The 23,399-nt window shown below is 45.7% G+C and overlaps 1 protein-coding gene and 1 long non-coding RNA gene across 2 annotated transcripts in view; both read right to left on the bottom strand.

Moving 5' to 3' along the window:
• LOC310714668 overlaps nucleotides 1-5,367 on the bottom strand; it is an 80,832-nt gene extending 75,465 nt beyond the window's left edge. Inside the window, exons 1-2 of the long non-coding RNA XR_014529946.1 lie at nucleotides 5,147-5,367; nucleotides 2,832-3,271 (exon numbers count right to left, since the gene is read on the bottom strand). This is a non-coding gene — a long non-coding RNA (uncharacterized lncRNA). The remainder of the gene's footprint in view (nucleotides 1-2,831; nucleotides 3,272-5,146) is intronic.
• A 4,711-nt stretch (nucleotides 5,368-10,078) lies between these two features.
• On the bottom strand, nucleotides 10,079-18,489 carry TLR2 (toll like receptor 2). The gene is made up of 2 exons (XM_083519977.1): nucleotides 17,800-18,489; nucleotides 10,079-14,118 (listed from the first exon to the last, which is right to left on the bottom strand). The coding sequence occupies exons 1-2, from the start codon at nucleotides 18,034-18,036 to the stop codon at nucleotides 11,779-11,781; spliced, it is 2,577 nt and encodes an 858-aa protein (XP_083376103.1). The 5' UTR covers nucleotides 18,037-18,489; the 3' UTR covers nucleotides 10,079-11,778.
• Nucleotides 18,490-23,399: the final 4,910 nt, after the last annotated feature.

The raw sequence follows: 23,399 nt of genomic DNA, 5'->3' as shown, positions 1-23,399 counted from the left end.
TGCCCTGCTTTGCTGTGAACCTATGAAACACTGCCTTTGGGTCCTTTTTTGTTTTGGAGTAAGGTTAATTGCAACACACACTACTTAACCTCATTTCATAAGGTATGGGCTTTGTTTAAGCCATTATTTAAAAGGTCTCCAAAGATGTTTAAATATATAAATATGTAAAATGGTTAAAAATATTGCACTAAAGATTTAAGAACCATAGGCTTTCCGGTAGAACTTCCGAGTAGAAATAATCCTTGCCCAATAGGTAGATACTCTTTTCACAGAGCGTACCCCGCCACATGCATATCCCATTATTTGGGTACAGCTTCCAAGAAATGAGATTCCAAGCCAGTGAATCTCATACGGTGACTAGGTCATGGGAAGCTGGTGATTAGGTCGCCACCCTGTCAGAAGTGAGCACCCAGAAACAAAGCTACACAAAGCGTTAAATCGACGGGTGATTTCCAGGTCACAGGGTGTCACAGACAAAACAGGTTCTAAGCAAGGCCAAAGGACAACCGGCGGAACCCTTAATAAAGTCTGCGAAGCCCTGCATGAGGACGCTTTCTCTCCCATCGCCAAATCTAGCGAAGAATCCAGAAGTGGGCAATTAGCATTAGGCCACACAACTCAATTACCCTGCAGCGATGCTGATCTTACAAAATACCGGCCGATATCAAAACGCAGCACCGAAGTTCCAGCACATAATAGCCTTGCAAGACGGTTAATCTGCATAAGAGGGTAAAGTGCATTGTGTTCACTTCGTCAAATCTTGGCTTTCTGTCCAAGGCTTAGATCCACTATTTAGCTATTAAGCTTTTGAAGTGGGGTAGCAGCCAGATGTGTCCGAAGGCTTTTCAAGTTTCAGTTTAGTTACGGGTAAAGAGTTAAACAATGTCCTCTCAATTAGATCTTCAAGGGGCCAGATTAACCATCATTTGTCCCTTCACTAGGCCACATGCACCCTGCTGGCTGCCACTGTCCAATGCCAAGTCATTTAATTCCCTTGCTCCTGCCTGCCAGGAGCTGCCCATTCACACCCCAGACAGCTTCCTTTCAAGGGAGCATTACAACCACAACAGGCCCTATTGTGGAACCTCTCTTTTTGTTATTTATTTACACCGCCATTTTCCCCTTATTAGGTTGTGAAAGGGAACAATGAGGGATGGAAGGTAAATGGACTGCTAAACACACTAAAGCAGAAGTCATCAGCTTCTCCTGGCTCTTTGAAGTCACGAAGATGACACACACATAAAAATGGGGGAAACTGTTTCCTGTGGCTATACACTGCATATAGATAACACAGTTTGGGAGAGCGGCCATCTCGCTTCTCTTATTAGCTTGAGCAAGACAAGCAACAGTTGTAAATGATGCTATTAACTAATTTGACATTTTAAAAACTGAGCCAACTGAATCATATTCAGATTAACCACGAATTTCCATGGGTCCTTTGGGACAATAACTGGTGCTGGGCTTCACCCCCTCTCTCCAGCTACAGGTAACTGGCTGCATACACACACCATATTTAAAGCACATGACAAGAATCCTGGGAATTGTAGTTTACCCACCGCAGAACTATAATTCCCAGTACGCTTAACAAACTACGGTTCTTAGGCTTCTTTGGTGGGAAGTCGAGAGCTGTAAACCTATGGTATGTATGTAGCCATTCTTCCATTTTTGATAGTTCAATTCCAGTTGGGGCATATAGGGCCAGTTTTATACAGCTACAACAAATTTTTAACTGTTCATGGGAGGGAAATGTCTAACTCCAATGTCCATTCAAACATGTGCAAATTTAACCAATCAGATCGGTACATGCAAATTTACACTATGACAGAGATAAATCATTCATATAATTAATTACAAATTCAAAATAAAACTCTCAGCTGGCGCAGGGGCTACAATGCGTGGATAGCAAGTAAAGCCAAAATCGCATAGAGCCCGAACACATAGAATAGAATCATAGAATCATAGAATCATAGAGTTGGAAGAGACCACAAGGGCCATCGAGTCCAACCCCCTGCCAAGCAGGAAACACCATCAGAGCACTCCTGACATATGGTTGTCAAGCCTCTGCTTAAAGACCTCCAAAGTAGGAGACTCCACCACACTCCTTGGCAGCAAATTCCTTGGCAGCAAATTCCATCATGTTCAGTTTTGGGTGGGATTGCTAAAGTCTCTTTTTTTCCTGCCCCACCTGCCCCATTTCCACCCCTTTAAATAAATAAAATAAAATAAAAAATTGCCAAGCACATAAAACTGAATGCACCTAAGTTGTGAGTTACTTGTATTCCCAGTTAGCCTAATAAAAAAAAATTCAGTTTAAAAAAAATGGAGGAAGAATCAAAGAGACTCATTTCCTAGAGCATCGTTTGGTCTAAGGACAGATTTGGAGAACTATACTCTAGCCACGAGTGAGGGACACAAGGAAGGGTCTTGGCCAGTGTCTATGTCCACCTTGCTTGCCTCCCTCTGCCCCTCTCAGAAAAGCTCCTTGCACCACAAAGAAAGATTGAAAACTGGTACAGCCACTGCCACACACCATGATGGTGTCTTGAATCCAGCTGTGACCACTTGCCCTGCCCAATTAAAGCCAGGCAACACATAAGGGCATATTCAAATATATACACACATCTTTCACAATTCATGGCTTGGTCATGTACACAAACTGGGCATGTTCTACAGGGACCTGGCTTCAGATACTAGGCCTGCTGGCTGCCATAAACTGGCAGCCAACCAAGATAGGGGAAGAGGATCCCAGCGAGGTGGATAGCTCTGATTGGTACACATCAGGACAGGCTGAAGATGGGGAAGGGGAGGTTGGGGGCTTAGGAGGTACTCACAGGACATCAGGGGAAGGGGGCACTTCATCCAAACCAGAGGTAGTCCCATGTCTGCAGACGCTGCGGGCTCTGAGGTGGCAGGAACAGCAGGAGGTGTGTTCTAGGAGTTTGAGGCAGGCAAGGAAACACAGCCCAGCTCGTTAGTGGACCAGGTGGAGATCATGGGGCTTGTTAGGTCTGGGAGGAGGTTTGTGGTCACTCAGCTGGATTGAGCTCAGGGCAGGTGAGGACCACATGCCTCGTCAAGTGGAGAGCTGCTTGGCTGGAGCAAACCCAGATGCATCAATCAAGAAAAAGGGCAGCAAGGCAGAGACTCTACATCTGTTCATCTTTCTTCCTTGATGGACCACTGATTGGTTGCTTTGAGGACTCCGCTGGACTGTGACTTCGGGACTGACCCCCGACCCTGCATCATCTGCAAAGGCTTCACCCCATGCAAACTGTTAAGCAAAATGTATGGGTCATATGCAATATTGTTTTTCCATTTAAGTTTCAAGCTCGGAATCCCTGGGCATGTGTTCTGCAAATTATCCAGCAGGGGACACTCTAAGAGCTGAATTCCTACTTTCTGGTGGGAAAAGCCACATAGCTAAAGCAAGTAAGGAGAATAGCAATTGTAATATACAATATATAGGCAGATTATAGTAACAAATCTGAACCCTAAGAAAATTTATATTCCCTAAAAATGCTAATTTATTGCACAGCATGCTGACACACTGCCTCACGGGTGAAAGTCAAAACCATGATAGAAGTTTGCTCTCTGTTTTGCGAATGCATGCCTATAGATGATCTAGGCCTGATTTAATGGGCAAGGTTTATATATGTTTGGTATGAAACTTGTAGTGCTCCACAGAAGTACTGTGATTTAAAAACAAAACACCAATGCACTCCCAGATATTTACCAAAGACAGACCGCATCTTTTGGTCCCTGGCGAATAACATTCTTGATTTTGTTCCCCTAATGTTGGGGCCAACTAGACAATATTTTGTTGTTGTTACTTAAACAGTAACCATAGGGGAACCCCATAGGGATGAGGACTGCGTCACATATGGGAAGGGGAGGGTTATTCTAACCCCCCCCCCCAGGTGCTGTAGTCTCAGTGAAAACCGTCCTCCCAAAAGCTGCTATTCAGTTTGGAAGGAAAAGTTCTCTTGCCAGCAGGTGCCCATTGCAATCTTGATCCACTGCATCCATCCCCCTATTTGGGATTGCTATTTAAAAACAAAAACCCAGATATGCCAAATGATAATCTTCACGCACCGCACATGTAAAGCACACAACTTCCCGCACAGAATCCTGGGAACTGCAGTTGACCCCTCACAGAGCTACAATTCCCTGCACCCACAACAAACTACAGTTCCCAGAATTATTGTGGGGGGGGGGGCATGCACTTTACTTGTATGTTGCAGTCACATACATAGTTTGGATGTTAGTTTTCCAATTGGACCTTGTCAGGATGGAATCAGCTCCAAATCTTTAGGTGCCTGCAGATCCTCCAGTAGGTTAAGGTCCTTTGCAACTCTATGATTCTATGAGCACACATTTACAGGGTCCTCCACCTCACCCCTAGGCTGGTCCTAAGCAGTATGCAACCTACCATTTTACATACTGCAGCTGCTCAGGTATATTTCAAACCACTGATCGCACTCAACAGGAGCATGCCTTGCTAGTTTAGCTTAAAGTATGGATGAGGGCAACATCTGTTTGGCTTATATTTTAATGCGAATGTACCCAATTCAAAAATGGGACACGGGTGGCGCTGTGGGTTAAACCACAGAGCCTAGGACTTGCCAATCAGAAGGTCGGTTGTTCGAATCCCCACAACGGGGTGAGCTCCTGTTGCTCGGTCCCTGCTCCTGCCAACCTAGCAGTTCGAAAGCACGTCAAAGTACAAGTAGATAAATAGGTACCGCTCCGCGGGAAGGTAAATGGCATTTCCGTGCGCTGTTCTGGTTTGCCAGAAGTGGCTTAGTCATGCTGGCCACATGACCCGGAAGCTGTACGCTGGCTCCCTCAGCCTATAAAGCGAGACGAGCGCTGCAACCCCAGAGTCAGCCACGACTGGACCTAATGGTCAGGGGTCCCTTTACCTTTACCCAATTCAAAAGCAATGTGTGAACCAATACACAGCTATCTTTCAGAATCTGAGCTTCTCCAAACGTTAACCACCAAAGGCTGTTTTTTTGGTTCTGCTTTTTAAAGACACCGCCTAACATCACTGGTCTCTATGCAATGTCTTTTCACATCCTACCTCAGCAAAGAAAGTGCAGCATAATTCCCATCAGCAAAAAACAAAAATACAAGCTTAGCTTACCTTATGCCTATTTACAGACATCCTGCTTTCTGCTAGGCTGCACTGAGAACTGCTTGGTTCCAAATCTGTGCTTGGTGAGTTGTTTTTTGCACCAGATGTAAACAAAACCACAGCTCTTAAGCTACAGTAAGCAATCAGGCCCTCTGTATTATTTAGCCGATAGATCTAACGTTGCTTTTAACTTATGGCTCTTTTTCAATATGCACATGACCTGCAACTTGCAGCAAACCGATTTAGACGTGATGGGGAAGTGGGTGTTGCTTGTCCAAAATGCCTTTGCATGCCAAATGGGCAGGACTGGCAGACTTGATGAGACTCACAGGCCAGAGGTTCTTCACCCCTGGCTTAAAGAGAAGAGAAATAAATGGAGACCAGGTCTTGCACTGTGTTCTTGCATATCAGTTTCTGGGGAGCAAATGATGAGAAAGGGCTGCTGCTCTCATGCCCTGCTTTGTGAGCCTGGCAGCATCTGACTGGCAACCTTGGAAACAGGATACTGGACTAGCTAGATCCTTGATCTATCATGGCTCTCTCTTGGTGCTTAGGTAAAGGGCCCCTGACCATTAGGTCCAGTCGTGACCAACTCTGGGGCTGCTCGCTCACCTCACTCTACAGGCCGAGGGAGCCGGCGTTTGTCCACAGACAGCTTCTGGGTCATGTGGCCAGCATGACTAAGCCGCTTCTGGCAAACCAGAGCAGCACACGGAAACGCCGTTTACCTTCCTGCCAGAGTGGTACCTATTTATCTACTTGCACTTTGATGTGCTTTCAAACTCCTAGGTTGGCAGGAGCAGGGACCGAACAACAGGAGCTCACCCCGTCACGGGGATTCAAACCGCTGACCTTCTGATCGGCAAGCCCTAGGCTCTGTGGTGTAGACCACAGTGCCACCCGTGTCCCTTTTCTCTTGGTGCTTAAGATGGAACATAAATAAGGGCAGGGGTGTCAACTTGAATATAAATTGGGGGGAAGGTAAGCCCTGTCCCGCGTAATCGATCACAAGACATGGCACATGCAACACCATTTGAACGGCAATGTATGTCAATTTTTGGGGGGGACCTCAATTATTGGGGGGGGGACACAAAGGGACCTCAGCCCCCAGGAGTTGGCTTCTATGAATAAGGCCACACGTTGTGGAATTTCCTCCCAATAGAGGTGCCTCTGACACCTTCAGTCTATCATAGGCTAATGCATCCTGGTTTTTGACACCTGAGTTAAGAGTTAGGGAAGAACTTGACACAAGCCTGCTTTGGGTCCCTTATGGTGAAGAGCAGGTGAGAAACCAATTCATAATAAACACACAAGTGAACAAAAGTGGAGACCTAAACAAACAAGTTTCTAAACAGAGCCAAGATGGCTGCCTCTCAGGAATGTTGTGTGGAGACTGGACTGGATGATCTTGAAGGCTCTTTCCAACTCTACGATTCTATTCTTGTCAACATTACTCACAGCAAATTAACACTGAAACCACATAAGAAAATTCTGCTTACACTTTTACAATCCTTAGAAAGTTACTCCGTGTGTGTGTGTGTGTGTTTTCATGGCTGATTCACTAGGGACTTATGTCGGTGTTGGGACTCCAGCTTTACAAGACTCTTTAAAGCTAAATTTACAGTCAGCGCCATTGTTTTCTGTGGAGCCTTGCCAACCAATCATTTTGGCCCCAGGAGTCCAATATATTAGGATACAATTTCACCAAATGTTTACACCAGTCACAGTTGTTGCCTCATTTCCTATGGTGTTGACCTCTCTGCATAATTGCCATAATTATTACTGTTTGCCGTCTAGGGGATGTTTTTAAAAAATACTTTTTATTAAAGCTTTTCTTTAATAAGCAGCTAATCTGTGGCCCTCCAGATGTTGCTGAACTAGAACTCCCATCATTCCTGACCACTGGCTATCCTGGCTGAGGCTGATGGGAGTTGGGAGTTGCGAGTCTGACACCATCTGGGGAGCCAAAGGTTAGCGCCCCCCCCCCTTGAAGTACTGATATGCAGGAGAACTGTGATAGCTGCTGCAATAAACAGTTTGCGATGCGTTTCTACTTTTTGCACAGATTTGCAATTGCAACGGAAATGCTAAATTAAGCCACGGCTTCAAAAACAGAGAGGCCACTTAAGCAGCTCATTTGTTTACAAATTGATTTCTGCTTTCCTCTTACAATGGTTACATCATGTAGATGTGAGCATCACTTTTATCATAAAACTGTGCAGGCTGGTTTTGGGGATGTCATCACTTGTTCACAAAAATACTGCACCTTCCCTTCTTCTTTTACAAGAAAAAGGTCAGACAGAAAGCACAAAGTGGGCAACCATGACCAAAACTGACACTTCACTCTTTTTCAAAATGAGTGACATTTAATGGCTTGTAATAGACAATGGCATGTTGGAAATGCAATTCTGCTTTGAAATTATCTTATGATTAGCTGGCCCATATAGTTTCCCTCCCACCAGAGCCAATGCCTTAAAAGATCTTGCTGCACAGCCTCCACTCTTTGCCTTTATGTACCCTCACTAGGGACGTGGGTGGCACTGTGGTCTAACCACTGAGCCACTTGGGCTTGCCGATCAGAAGGTTGGCAGTTTGAATCCCTGTGTGCAATGGGGTTAGCTCCTGTTGCTCGGTCCCAGCTCCTGCCAACCTAGCAGTTCGAAAGCACACCAGTGCAAGTAGATAAATAGGTACCGCTGTGGCAGGAAGGTAAACGGTGTTTCCGTGCACTCTGGCTTCCGTCATGGTGTTCCATTGCTCCAGAAGAAGTTTAGTCATGCTGGCCACATGACCCGGAAAGCTGTCTGTGGACTAATGCCGGCTCCTTTAGCCTGAAAGCAAGATGAGCACCACAACCCCATAGTCGCCTTTGACTGGACTTAACCGTCCAAGGGTCCTTTACCTTACCCTTGCTATTGATGCCTTCTGAAGCAGTTTAGACTTTACATACAAAACATAAAACTATTGACATATACAGTTGGTCCGCCACTTACACAAGAGTCTGGTTCTGGGGTCCTTGTGCAAAGGTGAACTAGCAGAGTCCTCCTGCCACCTTCCCAGAGCCCAGTAAGCAAGACAGCGCTTTCCTTGTCAGCCTCTGGGATGCTTCCAGAAAAGGCGAAAGGAGTTCTTGGCGTGTGCCAAAGCCCTCACATCTCCTTCCCAGAGCTTGGTAAGCAAGGAGAACCCGCTGGATTCATGGGCAGGGGGGCGGGGAGATATATGGAGAGAGGGGAACAACAAGTTACCCCTGCTCCCCATTTATTTATTTATTCCCTCCCACCTGCATAAGGTTGTGATCACATATGTGAAGTGAGAGTAAGTTGCGGGTCCACTGTACAGTGGTACCTTGGGTTAAGAACTTAATTCGTTCTGGAGGTCCGTTCTTAACCTGAAACTGTTCTTAACCTGAAGCACCACTTTAGCTAATGGGGCCTCCTGCTACCACCGCACGATTTCTGTTTTCATCTTGAAACAAAGTTCTTAACCCGAGGTACTATTTCTGGGTTAGCGGAGTCTGTAACCTGAAGCGTCTGTAACTTGAAGCATCTGTAACCCGAGGTACCACTGTACCTATGAATGAGACCAAAAGCCAGGTGGAACCCTGGGGCTTATGTTGCCAGCATTATGTACAATCCAAGGTTCACCATTTATAAGCCTCATGGAGTTCAATGGGAGAGATATGTTGTGTTTTTATTTATTTTAAAGGATATCTAGCCCCTGCTCTTCCTTAAAATAATAGTCATTAAAATATATATTAAATTATCACAAAATAACCCCAGTGCATCGTACAATTTAAGAACTGTAATCAAGCATATTATACAAACCAACAAGAGGTTACACCACCACCACCACCCCCTGCAATTACATTGATCCAGAAGCACAGCCTTCCCTCTCTCTGCCAATGAACAAATCAACCAATGACCTAGGCAAACGAATGCATTTTTAGCTGGCACCAGAAAACCAGAAGAGGCGACGCCAATTGGACCTGAGAAGGGAGGGCCTTCATAAACTTAGCGTCTCTTAAATGCCTCCCCTTGAATTGAAGGAGGCAGTGATTGCCACCAACTTGGATGACTTTAAAAAGATTAAACACATTCATGGAGATAATGACTGCAAGCCATGCTTTGCCGTTGGCTCCACCCCCTTATATTCACCTCCAGCGGACCTGAGTGAAGCCTGCTCACTCACTGGTCCGCTCGGCTGGCCCCACCTCCACCAATGCCGCTGACTGGATTATTTGAACTGGGGTTTGGCAGGAACCCCCAACGACTGCGACATCAGGGAGGTGGGCCAGCACAGCCAGCTGGTAAGTCCCACATGACTTGGGGTGCTGCACGCGGTCCCACAAAGGGTGCCCACAATTGGAGGAGTGAGCATTCATTATGGCTGCAACACTCTTCCTCCATGGTTTGATGCTGTGTGCTTCTGAACAACAGTAGCTAGAAACTGCAGGAGGGGAGAGGGCTCTTGGGTTCGACTCCTCCTGACCAACTTCCTATAGGCATCTGGTTGGCTGTTGAAAGTACAAGAGGGACTAGATATATCTTTGGCCTGATCCAGCAAGCTGTTATGTTCTTATGAATGGGAATAATTATAAACTTTGGCTGGATCTCTCTCACTTTCTTTCCTACAAGGAGCATGATCGAAAGGATTCATAGTAAAAATCACAATGGCCACATATGCTATATGCACAACTCCCACCGACATAAATAGGTCTCAAGTTCCCCCAAGACTACATGGAGACATACATACTTTACAAAAAAAAAAAAAGTGTGCAAAGGATTGCAGCCTTCATCAATAAACATGTCATAAGCCTTACCCATCACTCTTCAGTGGAGCTAAATTAGCATCAATCCAAGGACTTTCATTTAACTGGGTTGTGAATCAGCTTCTGTGGGTATCTGTGCAGTTGAATGATTCATGGCCATATAGCCACAATGTGTTAAGAATGTTTTATTACGACGTTACAAAATGCAGGACTTTGCCAGCAAAGACACCAGGTACACAGGAAACTATAATGGCATCAGTCAATGTGCGAAGCAGCATACAGCAAGCTTGAAAGAGCATTCTGACCACGCAGCAAGTGCTTCCTGCCCTTCCAGGGTATAAATAGCAACCTGTACAAATGTGCTCTTGCACAGCTCAAAGCACTGAGAGCACTGAGCGGGGCAGTCCCTCTTCACTATGCATCTTCAGGCAAGGGTGGTGAGAGCTATAAACCACCACCATCTGGTGGGTCGCAGGTTCACTGTCCTTGCCTTAGGACAGGCATAGGCAAACTTGGCCCTCCAGATGTTTTGGGACTACAACTCCCATCATCCCTAGCTAACAGGACCAGTGGTCAGGGATGATGGGAGTTGTAGTCCCAAAACATCTGGAGGGCAGAGTTTGCCTATGCCTGCCTTAGGAGCTTGTGCAGTTTGCTCCCATTGGCTGGTGTCCTGCCTTACATGCAAATATGAGCAGCTGAGGCACAAAAGGGAACACTCCAAAGGAGCAACTGCTGCTGTCCAACCTGGAGAGGCATTAAAAGTAAAGGTAAAGGGACCCCTGACCATTAGGTCCAGTCATGGCCGACTCTGGGGTTGCGGCGCTCATCTCACTTTACTGGCCGAAGGAGCTGGCGTTTGTCTGCAGACAGCTTCCGGGTCATGTGGCCAGCATGACTAAGCCACTTCTGGAGAACCAGAGCAGCGCATGGAAATGCTGTTTACCTTCCCACCGGAGCGGTACCTATTTATTGACTTGCACTTTGACGTGCTTTCGAACTGCTAGGTTGGCAGGAGCTGGGACCGAGCAACGAGAGCTCACCCCATCGTGGGTATTTGAACCGCCGACCTTCTGATTGGCAAGTGGCGCTGTGGTTTAACTCACAGCGCCACCCGCGTCCCATGCAGAGGCATTACACTTTGCTAATTTTTTTGGCAGCAGTGTGGAGGCAAAGTTGCATAAAGGGTGTATGCCTTAGGATTCAGCTGTCGTCTTGGGGGTCAGGTGCTGGAATCCTGAGGATTAGGCTGGGTCTGGACTGCCAGTAAGGTGGCCTGGTTTAAAAAATTAAGGGACTAGGACTCCTGCACCTTTAGTAGTTATGAAGAAGAGAGAATTCCATCTTACAGGCAGACTATTACAGGTGAAAGTGTGCTATACTCTTTTTTTTAATCTGCTCATCCCAGCTACCAACTGCCTACCCTATTACATGCTTCACAAAAGAGTGAAGCACACAGCTCAGACTGAAAGGATCACATACATCAGGGAGAAGGAAGAAATTTGATCCAGTTCACATTTAAAGGCAAACTCATATAATCTGCACTTTCTGAAACTGTACAGAAATGCAGCCAGTCTTCAAAACTCTCTGAATTTCGCAATGCAGTTTTTCAACCAAGTATTGCAAATAATGCATGCGCCGAGGTCATGGGCACATAAAAATGCATATACAACGCACAAAACGGTTTTGCAGAAATGTGCATATGAAGGAAAAATTAGCTGAATTCTCATAAGGATTTTTTTTTTTTTTTTTTTTTTGGTAAAGTGCAAACTGATGTAAAAATGTGGAAAGCTTAAGGCTGGTAAAATGAGAAGCTGAGAGAAACAGGAAACCACAGATTCTCCCATCCCTTCGTACCCTACAGTCTCTGCTAGGATTTTATTGCCGTTTTCAAATTAAACCAAAATATTTGCTGTTGAACTTCATCCCTTGGCCATTCAAGGTAGGTTTTTGTATTCATTAGTTTCCTGAGCTTACAAAACCTTTTGGGGATGGTCTTCTCTGGAATGGGCTCCAGAAGGATCAGAATTGCTGCATCGTTGTTCTCATCAAAAAGCCGGAAGTGAGAGAAATCGAGTTCGTACTTGCACCACTCGCTTTGTACAAAGTGCTCCGACAGCACGAACAGAGTTTTAGAACTCTTCTCAATGGAGTCGATAATGTTGTCCACAATCCACTTGCCAGGCGTAAAATCCCTTTTATGGAGGCAGAGTTTAAATGGGGGATTAGCTTGCTCTAGCTCCTGCACCATGACGTCTTCCACCCATTCAGAGTCCTGCTCGCTGTAGGAAACAAAGGCATCATAGCAGGTTTCTTTCTTGTGGTTTCTCTGGGGCTTGCGTTTCGCTTGAAGCCACGCCCAGGTCATTTGCATATACCAGATGGCATGAAGCTTGTGGCAAAGAACAGCCGCCGCCACAACGACCAACAGCATCAGGATGCAGATTAAGGAGACCATCAAAGTCAGGTGGCAGTCAGAGGGCCGAAACTGAACAGCTCCCACTTGCTTCCCTCTTACATGCTCTGGAGAGTCACAGATGTAGTTTTCTGGCCACGCAACAAAGACATTAGATGGTCCTTGTTGCGACTGCGTGAAGGATACAAATTCACACGAGCAGCGGAAACTGTTGTAACGTGCATCCAGTTTCTCGATTTTTGCAAATTTGACAAGTTGCTGCTCATTGAAGTCGAATATTTGGTTTCGTCTAATATTTATGATTCTAGCACTAGGAATTGAGGCAGCATCCGGTAGGGTTGTCAATCTGTTGTCTTTGATGTAAAGCTCCTGCAGGTCAGGCAGGCTGAGTCTGAAGTCTTTGAGGTTATTATGGCTAACATCCAGTACTTCGAGACTTCGAGGAATGCAGTTTGTGAGCATGTTTAATTTACAGCCAGATATATTTAAAAATTTCAGACTTCTGGGCCAAACACACGAGGCTGGCATTGCTTCAAAGTTATTTTGACTTATATCCAAGTTAATAAGATGCCGTCTAAGAGCTACACTTTCTGCTACTACTGAAATCTGCTTCAAAGAATTCCGACTGACATTTAAAGTTTGTAATCTAGGCCAGGCATCCGCACACAATGATTTTTTCAAATACGGATCTAGCAACAAATTCCCACTGAAATCAAGATACAGGAGGGAATAGAAGTGCCTTGCAAGATCACAGGGCACTAAATAAACAAATGCATTTTCAAGTGTAAGTCTGGTAAAGTTTGTTACAAAAGGCGTCACAGAAGAAAGGTCTGAAAAGGAATAAAACTTGGTAATTGTCAAATTTCTGACTGTTATCACTTGCAGGGAAGTTGGAGCATCTTGAAGACCATAAAACTGCCCAGTACCTTCAAACCTGCAATCTACTATCTCTATCTCTTGCATTTGTTTCATACGGGCAAATATGGGTGCAATCCGAATGACAGACATATCCGAAAGTTCAACATTTCTAAGGATAACTTTCTGCACAGCTGTAAGAAGCACTGGATCAGAATAGGGAATGGGCGGAATATCAAGGATTTGTATATTTCTCAGTTCAAGACACACCACAGAATCTGTAACATCATATATAATTGCAGCTAAAGTGGCATCGGGGGGAATATTCAACATAATGTGATTTATCAACTTAATTGATTTCAGAGTTCCTGCCACATATTGTTTGAGGTTGTGTCCTTCAATTTCCAGTTCTTCAAGAGTTGAAATTCCTTCCATGTCATGTGCCTGTAAAGCAGAGAAGTTGCCATTTCCAAAGTACAGGTATCTCAGTTTTGGCAATTCAGAAAACAGTGGAGCTTCCCCAAGAATCTGGTAGAAGTTACCTATTAGGTTCAACTTCTGTAAGGAAGAAAGGGGCCTGAACCAAGAGGGCGACAAGTGAGACAGTTTGTTCTTTGATAAATCCAAGTATTCCAGCTTTACAAGGGAGCGGAAGGCCTTCTCATCAATTGTCCGAATTTGATTAGATTGGAGCAAAAGAGTTTTCAGATTGATGGCAAACTTCAGGTCCTCTTCCCCGATGTGCTCTATACTGTTGGAGGTCAAATCCAGCTTCACAATATCATCTTCTAGCCCAGAAGGAACTGCACGTAAAGCCCTTGAAGAATAGTTGCAAAAGTGAGTGGCATCGCAAAACGGGCTGATCTGCTGGGCAGAGAGACTCACAGCTCCAACAGCAGAGATGAACCACAGGCACCAGACTTGCTCAAACATGACTGTCTAAATGGTGGTGGAGGGGTGAAAAAGGAAGAAAGAAACAGAATTGTGTGAATTTGTTTTTAATTCACTATTAAAAGCATTTAATCACATAAAGTTCACTGATAGATAGATGCTTGACAAGAGAACCAATCAGGCAGTTGCCCCTGGCTTCAGCCACTAATATACAGACACCTTTAGGTGCCAAGCAAAAACGTTCCTTTTTAACCAGGCATTTGGTTAATCTGATTTACATCCCATACCCTTTTATAATGTATTTTTGGGGGGTGGGGGTGGGTTATTGGGTTGTTGCTTTTATTTTTATTAGTTATCTTGTGGTTTTATATCTTGATTTTATTCTGTGAATCACCCTGAGACCCCTGGATATAGGGTGGTATATAAATTCAATTCGAAAGCATGTCAAAGTGCAAGTAGATAAATAGGTACCACTCTGGTGGGAAGGTAAACGGCGTTTCCGTGTGCTGCTCTGGTTCGCCAGAAGCGGCTTAGTCATGCTGGCTACATGACCCGGAAGCTGTCTGAGGACAAACGCCGGCTCCCTCAGCCTATAGAGCGAGATGAGCGCGCAACCCCAGAGTCGGTCACGACTGGACCTAATGGTCAGGGTTCCCTTTATAAATTCAATAATAATAATAATATCAAGGGTGGCCTTCAACAAAGCCTTACTCATGAGTAGACCCAAAGAAATTAGTGACCCTAACTTAATGCCCATCCATTTCACACCGAGTCAAACTTAGTTGAACCACAGGCTGTTTGGGGGGAATCGCTGCTGTGGGTATTTGCCAAAGCTGTTGCCATGGGCACTGCCACCTTGGAAGGTATCCTGCAGACAGGCAGTAAATCCAAAATGGCCATTCCAGATGTTTGGCAGCATCAGTTGCACTGCATGGGCAATAGCTGTCCTGTGCTACTATCTGATTGTCATTTTGGTGCTCATAAACTAAACTGTAGCACAGGACAGCTATTGTCCATGTAAACAGTGCTTTAGTCTACACGGGCCAACTCTCATTCTCACCATTGTTGTAAAGCGAGACAAGCCATCATTTTACAGATGGGGGAATCAAATGAAGGCTGCTCAACAAGTTGAGGGCTAGAGATAAAATTGAGCTCTGGTCTCTTGAAGACCAAACCAAACAGCAGTAATTTCTGAGCCGTTTTGAAGCAGCCAAACTTTCTTCCTTCACTTTTGGTTCAGTTGGCTGCCATCCCAGCAGCTTTTGCTTGGCTGGATCTTGTGCCAACAGAAGGGAAAATCCCAAAACTTCCCCCCTCCCACCAGTGCCTGCACTTTCATATTCATGCAAGAAAGGCTGGTGACCTCGATTCATTCCAGATGCTTTTGCTGGGAATGTCCCAGGCACATTTATAACATAAACAACTGCACAAACTTGAAAAAAGCCTTGTCTCTCTCTTTCCCCCCTCCATCTGCTATTGTCAAGTAGCAATTTGGAAACAACAAGCATTAGTTGGCAATGGGAAACCTACAGGGCCGTTACACACTTGCACCCAAGTTAATTGATCGACAGCACAATCCTAAACGTATCTACTCATAAGTAGGTCCTACTGAATTCAGTAGGGTTTGCTCTTGGGTAAATGGGGTAAAGATTGCAGCCTTAGTGTTTTAGCAGATTATGGACAAACAACAAATGTAAATGAAGTAGCTTTTCCAAACACTGGGTTCTGAAAAACCACTCATCTTCCCAGGGAGGCAGACTGGCCACAAACACTCCCTGTGTACAGCAGGGGGCGTAGCGATGCTGCCCATGTCATTGGGAGTCCTGGCTGTGTCACGCCCCACGGCCGACCAATATGGCCAACGGGCGGGGGGCGTGGCTTACCTAATTTAAACATCTGTGTGGCTGGGGGCTCAGTCTCCTTTTCTCCTCCTGTGTCAGATCTCCTGCCCTATTTCCATGCGTTCGCCATTTTGGGCTTGCTATGGACAACAGTTAGTCGCCTGTTGAGGGGGCCAGGTAGGAATTTCCCCACTTGGCAAGCTGGCACCAGCAATGTGGTTTTCACCTGCCTTGTAGCAATTGTCACATATTTGTAAGGTTTGGCAGTTAGGCATTGGTAAACCTGGTTTATGGGAGGGGAGGTTGTGGCCTTCACCTGCCCCTCCTTTTTAAGGGTATTCTGTTAAAGGGATCCAGGGGTGTGGATCCTGTCCGAAGCCCAGGTAAGGGCTAGGGCCATGCCACGACCCCATTGGGGACCCTGGGGGAGCTCACAGTTGATGTACATCAACAGGGCTACTCCTACTGGTGGTTGACCCTTATGAGACTACCTGCATGATGGGCAGGAGTCAGATATAGTCGGTTCAGTTCCATTGCCTAAGCCAGGGGTAGGCAACCTAAGGTCTGCTGACCGGATGCAGCCCAATCGCCTTCTCAATCCAGCCCACGGGCGGTCTGGGAATCAGCGTGTTTTTACATGAGTAGAATGTGTGCTTTTATTTAAAATGCATCTTTGGGTTATTTGTGGGGCATAGGAATTTATTTAACCCCCCCCCCAAAAAAAATATAGTCCAGCCCACCACATGGTCTGAGGGATGGTGGACCAGCCCACGGCTGGAAAAGGTTGCTGACCCCTGGCCTAAGCCAATACCACTCACATCTGTAACCAATAAAGTTGTGGCCTTATTTATCCCATTAACCCAAAATATTGGTGTCCTTGTGTTTCATTATCTAAGAAATGGGTGGGGCTCGGGGGCTCGCCATGCAACACAGGATGGGCTCTCTCTGACACACTCAAGAGGATGCAATGTATCCTGGGGATGACTGAGAAATGAAGAGATCACCCACAGCAGTTTATATGCAAGGTGGTGCCAACCTTAGTGAACAAAGCAGAAAGGAGTGCACCTGACAAAAGAATGAAGAACAAGGGCAGGAGGGCACAGGAAACCTCCTCACACCAAGCCACAGTATTTGTCCATCTGTGCCAACCTTCCAGTTGTTTTGGATTTCAATTCCCATCAGTCCCAGACAGCAGGCTGGCTGGAGGTGATCAGAGTTGTAGTCCACATAGGTAAAGGTAAAGAGACCCCTGACCATTAGGTCATCTGGGGTTGTGGCACTCATCTCGCTTTATTGGCCATGGGAGCCGGCGTACAGCTTCCGGGCCAAACCAGAGCAGCGCACAGAAACACCGTTTACCTTCTTGCTGGAGTGGTACCTATTTATCTACTTGCACTTTGACGTGCTTTCGAACTGCTAGGTTGGCAGGAGCAGGGACCGAACAAAGGGAGCTCACCCCGTTGCGGGGATTCGAACCTCCAACCTTCTGATCAGCAAGTCCTAGGCTCTGTGGTTTAACCCAAAGCGCCAAGAGAGAGTGGGAAAGGGCTTTCAAATGAGCATCACCATGCAATGCATGTCAAAGATAACGCAGCTGCTTTTGCATCCCCATTGCAGAGGGAAGGAAAGTGGAAAAACAAAAAATAAGCAGCGCAGCTCGTTTCTTCAGAAACAAACTCCATGAACTTTTTTCCCAGCGTAAACATGGAAAGAACTGCCCTGTCCATCGGCTTAAGCTGCAATCCTATACTTATTAACTACGAGTAAATGCCATGGAACTCAGCGGGACGGACTTACTTGTGAGCAGGCGGGTGTGGGCTTGCTTCGAAAGCGTCGAGCCGCGGCAAGAAGAAAACACATAAAAACACTAGAAAAATACAATACCCACCGGCAGCGCGTGCAGAGTCTCTTCCAAGGGGTTGGGGCTCCTCAGGTGCGCAAAGTCCGCGTCGTCCCGCAAGAGTTGAAGGCGCCTCCTCCCGCGCTCCCGGCTCCCTCCGCCGCCTCTCCGCGACTGGTTTTCCCGGAGGGGAAGTGCCTGGCGGGCCTCCGAGGGTTTGCCTCGCCGACGCGGGCGAGGACGGAGCCAGAAGGGGAGGAGCGCGGCGGGCGAGCAGCCGGCCATGCGCCGGCGGGGGCAGGGGGAGGGGACGAGCCGGTGCTGACGTTGCCGCCAGGCTTCAGGTGCCGGAGTCGCCGGGGTGGGGGGCGAACAAACGCCCCCGGGCCCTGAAGCGCGAGGCCTCCCGGCGGGCGGAGGGACCCTCTTGCCTTTCCCTTCTGCCGAGTTAGCCGGAGGCCACCGCGCGGGCCGCTCGCCTCCGGAGTCGCTTGTGTCGGGCTTCTTACCCCGGGGCAGTAAGCCCGTTACTCCCGCAGCACAGGGAGTGGCAGCACCGGGAGCAAATAGTGCAGAAGGGAAGCTTGAGGTTTCTGGGCGCGAGGGGCGACGAAGGGGGATAAGGGCTGCTCTCACGTGAACGCACTATATTAAATTAACTTTTATTGACGGTAGCCCTAGGTCACAACAGCAGCACCATACATTTAAAGCCTCTGGCTTACCCAAAGAATCCTGGGAAATGTAGAATCAGAGAATTGTAGCAACACTTTGCTGCCTAAAATGGAGCCCTTCTCGTGCATCCCTCCGCCACCCAGCACATTAAAAAGATTTAGGATTCCTCCAGACTGGAGCAGAGTTCTTGGTGGGGATATATTTTGTGATATGTTGTTGACACAATAATTTGACATATCAATCAGCTTGATCAGTTCTGCAAATTTCCCCAATGTTGCTGCATTATCGCCCATCTACAAGGGAAAACTTGAGCTATAGCACAACCAAAACAGAACATAAACAGCAACACATTTGCGGTATGAAAAGTTAACAGGAATTCAGCAGGAAGTTACAGGACAAGCGATGATAGGAAACAAAGCATCCTGCTTTGAGGATGGAGTCCTGTTCCCTTTCCTGGTGTGGTGTATAGAACAGGGAGAGGTGTCATCTTGTCCTTTGCCTCGGGCAGCAAAATGTCTTGGACCAGTCCTGGACAGCAACCATGGAAGGTAGAGAGCTGCTCAAGACATGATGAATCTTTGCCTACTTCTCCAGTGAATTTTTACACCATTTTTTTTTTTTAATGGTGAACATTTTAAATTGATCTCATCAGTGACTTTTAGCCATGATTACTAGGTTCCTCCTCTACTGCTTCTGAATACCAGTTACTGGGAATCGCAGGTGGGGAGCGTGCTCTTGCACTCAGGTCCTGTGTGTGGGCTTCCCATTGCGACATCTGGCAGCCCCTAGGAGACAACAGTCACTGGCTGCTCACTTCAACTGCACTTGACATGTTCAGCAAAGGAGAACATCCAGTCCTCCAGTCTTCAGTTGGAAGCAAATATTGGACATTTCCCAGCCAATTCAAGGAAAGCTTTTACCATTGGAACAGGCATATCGTCCGTTGCCTGGAGTTGGTTTACCAGGGAGTTCTTTTTAAGAACCTAAAAGTCCCCTTCTCTTAAATCAGTGCAACAGGAGCAAATTGTGTTTAATAGTTCTCACCTACAGGTGTCCCTCTGCTAGCTGTTGTTTTTATGTTATTTTCAGCAAAGCCAGTGCACAGAGAAGCAAGCCACTTCGTATGTTATCCTGCAATACTGAAGTCATCTAAAGAATTTTGTAGTGTCAGCAAACCTATACAACAGGTTCAGTAGAACAACACAGGAATCCTAGTAAATGAGGCCACAAGACATCAGCAGCATGCTCTTTAGATCAGAGGGGTCAGCAGTGTGGAACCCACAGGCAACAGTATGCCCCCAGTACTTCTTCTGGTGCCCACAAAAGGTCTCAGTAAACATCCCCTAGAAGTCCACCGTGTATGAGAGATTTCACTTCATGCTCAGTACCTGTTTGTACTGGCTCAGCCTCTTCTATATGGAACATCTCTCCTTAAACATGTTCACATGTTTAAGGAGAAGAGGCATTCACCTTTTCTGAATGCCAGGACAAGTGCACACCGTCTGTGCAAAGCTCTTCTCTGAACAAGCATGGCGGTTGCTGATGCAAGTGTGTGTTTCCCACACTGATGGGGTGCATGACCACATCATTTTTTGGTCCTGTCTCCCCTTCTGTTCTTTCAGATATGGGAGCCATTTTGTGACTGCTGCCTGTGGCATATTCTCAAAACTGAAAGGTGCCTACAAAAAAATCTGGCAACCTCTGATTCAGAAATTATGCAACAGCTTTTAAAAAAACCTTTGTTTTACTTCCTCATGGACAGTGTTCTTCAGGCTCTTCCATCATGTTCATGTCTGTGGTTTCCTGTTAATGTCATCAGTGGCTAAGTTAAATATATCCGTCTCATCAGCAGATTATCGGTCCCATGCAAGCCCTGATCTTCTGCCAAGGGCTTCTTCTTTTCCCTGCACTGTATGATGCAAGTGGTATTGGCTGGACAGTGCACCTGTCAAGCAGACACCACACTAAGCTTTCAGCCACAAGTCCCCAAAAGGGAAGGGCAAGCAAAAGTGGTAGCAGAAGCCACTGCTCTCATTGGAAGACAATAAACAGCAGAAATAACACCAGCGCCAGCACCACACTGCCCATCATAATAAAACATCAAACATTAAAAAACCTCCTGATACAGGGCTGCCTTCAGATGTCTTCTAAATTTATGACAGCTGATGGGAGGATGCCACCACTGAGAAGTCCCTCTGCCTAGTTCCCTGCAACTTCCAACTCTCAAAGTGAGGAAACCGCCAGAAGGCCCTTGGAGCTGGACCTTAGTGTCCAGCCTGAATGATGGGGGTGGAGACACTCCCTTCAGGTTATTGTTATTATAGTATTTATTTATATCCCACTTTTACCCCTGAAAGGGACGCAAGGCAGCTTACATATAAAATAAGAACAGCTAAAAAGTTTTTTTAATCAGACACTGATAGAATTAAAACTATATATATCTACTGTATATATCTTCATTGATATTGATAGGCATGCAGTGGAGCCTGCATGGATCAGAATTTTCCTTCTCCTAGATGGGCTACCTTCCCAGGTTGATGAGTCCCACCTGCACCCCACCCCACCCCACTTCCCCCTACAGCATTTGCAGAAACTGCCTTCTTGACTATTGGGCCCACCATCCATCTTGTCTGCTCAATCTGCCAGAGCAGATTCAGGGGAAGCCTGAAGGCTATAGCTAGTTCACAAACAGGATTACATATAAAGCTTTTGTTTTGTTTTGTTAGCACATCTCAAACCCAAACCCAGCATGTTCAAAACTAGTCTTGTTAAAGGCCATTCTTCAGTTCTGAAGCAATTTGCGCCATTTCTGAATATGCAAATGCAGATCCCAATTTACTCTTATTCTCAGACACACCCAGAGCCCATCGGCCCGCCCATTTCCCCCCTCCATTTCATGGAAGGAATTGTATTTTTCTTCTAGCTAGTATATGGTTATTCATCTGGCAGTAAGCTGCTCAGCCGCTAAATGCCTTTACTAAGTTTGTTTTTCTCTGCCAAATTCTTCCTTGGAATTTCCAAGTGGAATTTCCAAGTGGAATGCCAGTGTGAAACAACTGTGCTTGTGAAGGGTCGGGTGTTTAGACTGGCCTAAAAGTCTTATGATCTCCTTCATCCACACACACCATTTCATCTCTCAAGGAAAGTCCCAGGATTTTATAAGTGCTAGTGAAATAGTTTTAATCGTATTTATATGTATCCAGGGCTGGATTTAGGTTTGATGAGACCCTAATCTACTGAAAGTAATGGGGCCCTTTATCTATCCAGCTGTCCTTTGTCAACAACAAATTCTCGCTATTTTTCATGTTGAATACAGTATATGCTATATGGTAATTTATGGACCTAATAGGTATCTAAAGCCATTTGAAAGTAACAAATAGGAGCCAAGACAACACAAAACACTGTTGCTGTATGTAGGTTTTATCTTATTTGTTTTTTATCATATATTCTGGAAATGTACATCCAGGTTATTTCATTTAATTTTGGGGGGGGGCCCCCCAAGAGAGTGGGGCCCTAAGCTATAGCTTGTTTAGCTTATACATAAATCCAGCACTGTGTGTATCCTCTTTAACGTTTGCTAAAGAAAACACTAGTTAAATGCTATGTAAACCTCGTTTAGAAAACCACTTCTGTGAGATATTGTGTATGTAAAATAAAAACCATCATCATTTCAAAATAGACTTTTGTCTAAAACAGGTAAATAAACAGCAATGGGCAGAGCCATGGATAGAAGATTGATGGCATTGGACTCCCAGTTCTCACCATTCCTGACCATTGATCATTCTGGCTGGGGCTGATGGGGAGTCCACAAATATTTGAAAGGCTACAGGTTTCACTCTCCTAAGCAAGAGATATTGTCTCCTGGAATAGTTTAGGAGTACACACTAGCTGTCAGGGAAAATAATTGATATGCCACAAATTAAGCAAGGGGGTCTTTAAGTAAAGGTAAAGATACCCCTGACAGTTTAGTCACGGATGACTCTGGGGTTGTGGTGCTCATCTCACTCTATAGGCTGAGGGAGCCAGCGTTTGTCCGCAGACAGCTTCCAGGTCATGTGGCCAGCATGACTAAGCCGCTTCTGGCGAACCAGAGCAGCACATGGAAACGCCGTTTACCTTCCTGCCAAAGTGGTACCTATTTATCTACTTGCACTTTGACGTGCTTTTGAACTGCTAGGTAGACAGGAGCTGGGACCGAGCAATGGGAGCTCACCCATCGTGGGGATTCGAACCACTGGCCTTCTGATCGGCAAGCCCTAGGCTCTGTGGTTTAGACCACAGCGCACCTGCGTCCCTTTTAGGGGGTCTTTAGGATAGAGCAAACAGCTGAAAGTATTTTTAATTGACACATGCTTTGCTGTTACTTTCTCTGAAGTGCACAAAACAGACATGTATTCATTCAGCTGTGGGAATTTCTTCTTAAAATAGGATAGCTTATGTTACCTCTATAAAGCACAGAGATTGCAACAACAAACTATTAAATGAATTACTGCTGTGGAATGTAGAATGACAATGAAGAGATGTCACCAGTTTCGTTCATTCTCATGATGTGGTGGGAGCCAGAGTGCAGTTTTGGGTTTTCGCATTTTTATCCCAACTTGCTGTTTTATAATCTTAACAAGTTTCCACATGTGTAAAATACAGTAAAATTAACCATGCGAGAACAGATAATTTTGCACATTTTGATTCTGTGGAGATTGCAAAACTTTTGTCAGAGAGACCAGTTTCCAGGTAAGGTATTTTATACAAATAAGTTTTATAGTTTACTCTATTACCCAGTTCTAAAAAGCTATGCTTTAACTTCCTGCAATTGGCAGTAGCAATCCCCCCCCCCAAATATACTTTTGCTCACAATTGAGATTCTTCGTTCTAGGACTGTAAACGGAAGTACTTCTGTAATCAATTAATATCCTGTACGTTTGTTCTGGGCATGAATGATGACTGAATCTAATACCCTTTCCCCTCCTTTGTAAATA

This window comes from Podarcis liolepis (genome assembly GCF_965112155.1).
Source record: "Podarcis liolepis genome assembly, chromosome: 9".
Lineage (NCBI taxonomy): Eukaryota > Metazoa > Chordata > Lepidosauria > Squamata > Lacertidae > Podarcis > Podarcis liolepis.
The sequence above is the reverse complement of the archived record's forward strand: the minus strand, read 5'-3'. Positions and strand labels throughout refer to the sequence as shown.

What these genes read in the sequence shown, in the direction of transcription:
- TLR2 (XM_083519977.1), bottom strand. Translation starts at nt 18,036, where the DNA reads ATGGCCGGCTGCTCGCCCGCCGCGCTCCTCCCCTTCTGGCTCCGTCCT. An exon ending in AGACTCTGCACGCGCTGCCG is followed by an intron (nt 14,119 to 17,799) that starts GTGGGTATTGTA and finishes ACCACCATTTAG; the next exon opens with ACAGTCATGTTTGAGCAAGT.